The sequence below is a fragment of the Rhagoletis zephyria genome, unplaced genomic scaffold (genome assembly GCF_001687245.7).
Source record: "Rhagoletis zephyria isolate East Lansing unplaced genomic scaffold, Rhagoletis_zephyria_1.1 Rzeph_scaffold_03882, whole genome shotgun sequence".
NCBI classification, from domain to species: Eukaryota; Metazoa; Arthropoda; class Insecta; order Diptera; family Tephritidae; genus Rhagoletis; species Rhagoletis zephyria.
In genome coordinates this window covers 34665-39874 of record NW_016160965.1, presented here as the reverse complement: position 1 = coordinate 39874, position 5210 = coordinate 34665, and the positions used below count along the sequence as shown (strand labels likewise).

Sequence of the window (5210 nt, the reverse complement as noted above, 5' to 3'; positions counted from 1 at the left end):
TATTTAAAATGCTAGATGCCGCACCTGCAAAACGATCAGGCTCTAAGCCCGTGTCTAAATCCAAACCGCATATCACAAAATAATCTGCGAACCGTGAATATTGAGGATCTGATTCGCGTTTTAGTTGCCGCAGTTCGTTTGAGCTCATCTCGCCAGGCGAAGTTGGCGATGTAGCGACACAGTCGTTCGGAGTCTCACTGTTTCCAACTTCATTGAATTGCATATTATAGTTAAGGGAGTTTTTGCTGCCACTTGCGCCATTACTACTGCTGCCGCTGTTATGCTTTCTCATCACCACTTTACCAGGCAGCTGATTATGACTTGACGGTGCGGGTGTGCTCGTTTGCGAATTTTGCTGTATTTGTTGGTCGGCAATCACTAGTTTCGTCATTCGTTGAATATTATTCTCCGTCGTCATAGTTTCACTTCACATGTAGCACACTGCCTCCAAGAGCACTGACACCTTCAGCAACATTAGCAAATTTAGCTAAGCACGGTGGCTCCGGATATAATGAAGGCGTTTTCAAGGATGTGAAAAGTAGTGTTATGAGTATGAGCCACCAAGGATTTTCACTTTTCACCCCCAATCGGTCCACCCTGTGATGCTTTAACAAATAGTTTCTAGTGCACTTGTAATTGTCGTAAATTTTCAGAAACTATTGATTTTTCTGCAAAAAAAAATTAAATTACATTAAGCTTATACACATGTACTAATTAATAAAAATTGGCCAACAACCTACAAATTTAGAAATTTCTTTTCTTACATGTTGTGTATTGCGTACGTTTCTGTTTATTTGTTGTTGTGGCTGGGCCAATCGCTGAAAATGTTGAATTTTCTATTTCTTTATGCTTCTTCTTTTAGTTCTGCTCGATATACGGTGACACTCGATATGTATAAATAGTCGATGTATCGATGTTTTTTGAAAAGTTACATTGCTAGTACACTAGCCGGGTGTTTAATACTTTCACCGGGATACGCAGACCGTCTATCATAAACGAAAGACACAAGATCACGTAAGAACAAGAGAGTGAAAAAAGTCGATTTTTTTTTAGCGGGTTCTACGCCATCTTGTTTCACTGGAAAACGAGCGAAAAGTAAACAAAGCAAAGAAAACAACGAAAACCAAAATTAGCCAAAATTATTGTCAGCCACTTTAAGCGCACAATTTAGGTAAAATGATGCAATAAAATGCTTGAAAATGTGTTGTCATGTTGAATTAACTCTTCTTTACTTAAATAAAAGTGTAAAATAGTGGTGCTTGTGATGTAAACAAACGCTCAGCTGACGAACCCGCTTTCGCAAACTTTTTTATCAAAACCAGTTACAAATACAACGTCGCGTTCTTACGTGATCTTGTATTTTTGGTTCATGCCGTCTATCGTGTATTTCGACGTTTTAGGTCTGCACAGACCCTCTTAAATGAGGGTGTTGAGTTTGGTGAAATTTCGTGATTGCGGCTCGAATAGTAACAGTCGTGAACCAGCAACTCGTCTCGTAAAAATGCTTATTTCGGATTATAACAGTCATGAACGTCCTTCTAATCTATGTTAAAATTCTTTAAAATGTAAATTTTTGTAATTGTCTATATGGTGTATGGCGAATCGTGTTGTATGTGCATCGCGGTGAAGGTACTCGCCTTGCGCAGCGATGCTACAAGCCAGAAAATTACTTTTTTCTTTTGCTTCAACTTGTCAGATCTTGTGTAGTTGGATCATGCTTCGATGTATGGGAAAATATCGATGTAAATTTCAGCTTTAAGCTGAAGCTCCATAGGCAGGTTTTTCAGGTTTGAGGCGCTCAAGCCTGAAAGATGATTTAGTGCAATTGTATAGAAACTGCTCCACAACTGAAGTTCGAAAAGCCTGAGAGATGCCCCAAATTTCGAACTTATTTCAGGCTTTTCAAGCGTCGTCTGACAGTTCAACACATTCGTACATTAGTACTGATAAATATGATTATGGCAATGTTGTAATCGATATCACGGGAGAATTTTCCTTAAAATCGGTCCAAAATTGAAAAAGTAAAAATGAGCGCTAGTAGAGATTTTTCCGATTCTAAAAGTAAAATACTGTTTTGCAAAAAAAAAAAAAGTCGCAGGCGGAGAATTGATTTTAATAAAAATGTTCATTATTTATTGAATTAAGAAAAATGTTCCCTTATTCGATATTAGAAAAGTCATGATTCTAAAATACCGCTTAAAAATCTACGAAAAACCGGTGGAAACCGATTTGGAAAACCGAATCAATCACTCTACAAAGAACAGACCTATTGCATATTTTGCATCGCATGCGATGCAACCCTGTTTATAAAATGCAACCTTCGCAGTAGTTACGGTTCAGTGGATCGATTTTCTTCGCGAAAAGAAAATTTTGCCGCTACCTTTTTGTGATGGCAATTTTCAGAAAACGTTTAAAGAAAATCTAGTTTTATGTGCTTTTTGCTTAAAATTTTGTGGAAAATACAATTGAAAAGTGAAAGTAATCCCCAATACTTACAAAACTTCGGGCAACCGTGCAGTTAGCTGTACCACGGTGCCCATGTGAAAAGGTCATTGTTTGTATCTGTACAATTTTGCTGAAGCATGGCTGGTGGAAATCAGGCCCGTGTCATCCAGGTGACCAATATCGCACCTCAGGCGACTAAAGATCAAATGCAAACCTTATTTGGCAACATTGGAAAAATTGAAGAGATTCGTTTGTATCCAACGGTGCGTGATGTCTCATGTCCGGTGCAGTCGCGTATATGCTATGTCAAGTATGCGGAAAGCAGCTGTGTGCCGGTGGCCCAACATCTCACCAATACTGTTTTCATTGATCGAGCGCTTATTGTAATACCTGTTCTGGCAATTCCAGAAGAATATCGTGCATTGGAGATGTCTAAAAATGGCACTATTGTGCCAGGATTGCAGAAGCCCGATTCCAAGTTGCCACCTGAAGTGCTTAACCGCATTGAAGGGCAATCACCACAACAGGTTTGTGCAAAAGTTTCAATGCATGTATATATATTCGATGGAAGTTGTTAATTTTCCATTATCATTTCAGGTTATCAAAACTTACGATCCGAAACTGGTGGACAACAATTTGCCAGAGTATCCGGCCTTACCGTCATTCTATGATGCCCGTAAAATTGAGGAAATTCGCAGAACCATTATTGTCTGTGACGTTAAGAATGAATGGCGCCTAGACGACTTGATGGAATGTTTTCAACGCGCCGGTGAAGTAAAATATGCTCGCTGGGCAGAGAAGGATAACAAGACGTATTGCATGATCGAATTTTGCGATCAGCCCAGCATTATACATGCTCTTAAACTGCAAGGACAAGAGTTCAAAGGCGGATATCTCAATGTTTACCATTCAACTGATTCAATTACCAAACCGGAGGCGAAATCAAACGAGGCAGCTCAGGCAGAAATCGAAGAGGCAATGACCATAGTAAAAGAAGCTCAAAATATGATATCTGCCGCCATTGATCCTGTCATTGGTATGCTAGCTAAGGATAAACGTCGACGCTCTCGCTCACGTTCGAGATCTCGTGAACGCCGCACTAGTCGTTCACGTTCGCATCGTTCACGTTCTAGGCGTCGATCTCGATCACGCACTCGTAAACGTTCCCGTAGCAAGTCTAAGCGGCGCTCTCGCTCTCATTCCCGAACTTCGCGCTCACGCAAGCGTTCGCGTTCTAGGAAACGTTCTCGCTCTCGTCGTAAGAGTCGGTCCCGTTCCCGTTCTAAACGGCGATCGCGCTCCCGGGATCGTCGTGCGAAACGTTCACGCTCGCGCCATCGTCGCAGTACATCAAGATCCCGTCGGTCACGTTCGCGCACCAAACGCTCTAGATCACGTGAACGTAAACGTTCGCACCGAGCTCGTGATGAAAAGCGTTCGCGTTCTTCACGCTCACGTAGTAAGCGTCGTTCTCCATCTCTATCTACGAGATCGCGTACAAGTCGCAGCAAAGACATTGTCCCGCTTGTAAAGTCATCTTCATCTTCTAAACGGCGTTCTCGAACACCCGATCGAAAGTTGAAGCCCATTGTAGAAGACATCGAAGTTAAGAGTACCCGATCTAGTGTCGATTCCAAGTCAAGGAAATCGGTTAGTGTTGAAAAATCCGATAATATGGATATTTCCAATTCACCATAAATTTGCTTCTTTAATGGTTACACATTTCAATCTTAAGGTCAAGATAACGTTACATTTTGTGAGAACCATATTTTTTTTTGAATTATAATACTTTTACAGTTAAGGTATGATTATTGTAAATCATAAAAGATTAGAGTGACTTGTAATTTGGGCTTTATCCGTAATAACCATTTCTTTCGTCGGACAAAGCTATTACAATAAAGGCATCTCGATAATATTAACCGACGTTGGTTTCTGAGAATTTTTAAAACACAGGACAGAAAACCCAGTATAATATCCAATAAAAGTATATATATGTAGGTATGATAGATGGTCTCAAGATAGGATGCAAATTATTACAATGAACAACAGAGGATATGTAAGAAATAGTGTTTCTGAAATACCAAGCATTTAATATTATTAAAAACAAAAATCCACTTTTAGTCAAAGAAAAAAATATTTTATTAAGTTGAAAATTAGTTCTGTTCGCTATGCAAAAAACTTGTACACACTGGTACTAATTGCTACACAATCGTGTTCGTTTGGTCGAAAAACGAGTAATACCTTGCAAGGAGAGAGCACAATTTGCAAGCAGGATTGTGCCAACAATAATTTGAATCAACAAATTCGTTAAATTTAAATTGTACAACCTTACCGCGATTTACAAATGAAAGAAGAATGTAAATATTTGTTTATTCAATTAATTTAATTAATGATTCCAAAGGTACTCTGATGAAAAACCTGTATTCGTAAGCGGAACGCAGTCGACACCGCTGTCGATACAGGAAATCGGACATCGACTACCACAAAGAAATTCAAGCGTATATTGAAAAAAGTCAGAATAAGAAGAAATATACGTAAACATATATCATGATTCAATAATTAATTAGCTATTAATTATTGAATCATTAGCTATTAATTATTGAATCATGTACATATATACTGTTTGGTTTTTCACTTGAAATAATTGAAAAAATTATTATGTTCCAAATGCTATTGGGGACGCCAGCTGGCACTGAAGCTTGCAGATGTTTCTCTTTGGGAGAATAAGTTACCTTATTCTCTGAATTTCTTTACTGGCTAATTCT

At 39.0% G+C, this 5210-nt stretch overlaps 3 protein-coding genes across 5 annotated transcripts in view; 1 reads left to right on the top strand and 2 right to left on the bottom strand.

Moving 5' to 3' along the window:
- LOC108369866 (cyclin-dependent kinase 8-like) overlaps positions 1 to 418 on the bottom strand; it is a 1733-nt gene extending 1315 nt beyond the window's left edge. Inside the window, exon 1 of the mRNA XM_017625067.1 lies at positions 29 to 418. Within this exon, the coding sequence (XP_017480556.1) occupies positions 29 to 418 (390 nt within the window). The remainder of the gene's footprint in view (positions 1 to 28) is intronic.
- Positions 1 to 942, bottom strand: part of pns (DENN domain containing pinstripe) — an 18038-nt gene extending 17096 nt beyond the window's left edge. The window contains exons 1-2 of one of the 3 annotated variants that reach the window (XM_017625063.1): positions 741 to 942; positions 25 to 668 (exon numbers count right to left, since the gene is read on the bottom strand). The gene's annotated coding sequence lies outside the window, so the exon portion shown is untranslated. The remainder of the gene's footprint in view (positions 1 to 24; positions 669 to 740) is intronic. The other 2 variants (XM_017625064.1, XM_017625062.1) reach the window with 2 other exon arrangements.
- A 1373-nt stretch (positions 943 to 2315) lies between these two features.
- Positions 2316 to 4258, top strand: LOC108369858 (probable splicing factor, arginine/serine-rich 7). Its single transcript, XM_017625053.1, has 2 exons — positions 2316 to 2972; positions 3043 to 4258. Exons 1-2 carry the CDS (start codon positions 2583 to 2585, stop codon positions 4141 to 4143), a joined length of 1491 nt encoding a protein of 496 aa, XP_017480542.1. The 5' UTR covers positions 2316 to 2582; the 3' UTR covers positions 4144 to 4258.
- The last annotated feature ends 952 nt before the right edge of the window (positions 4259 to 5210 follow it).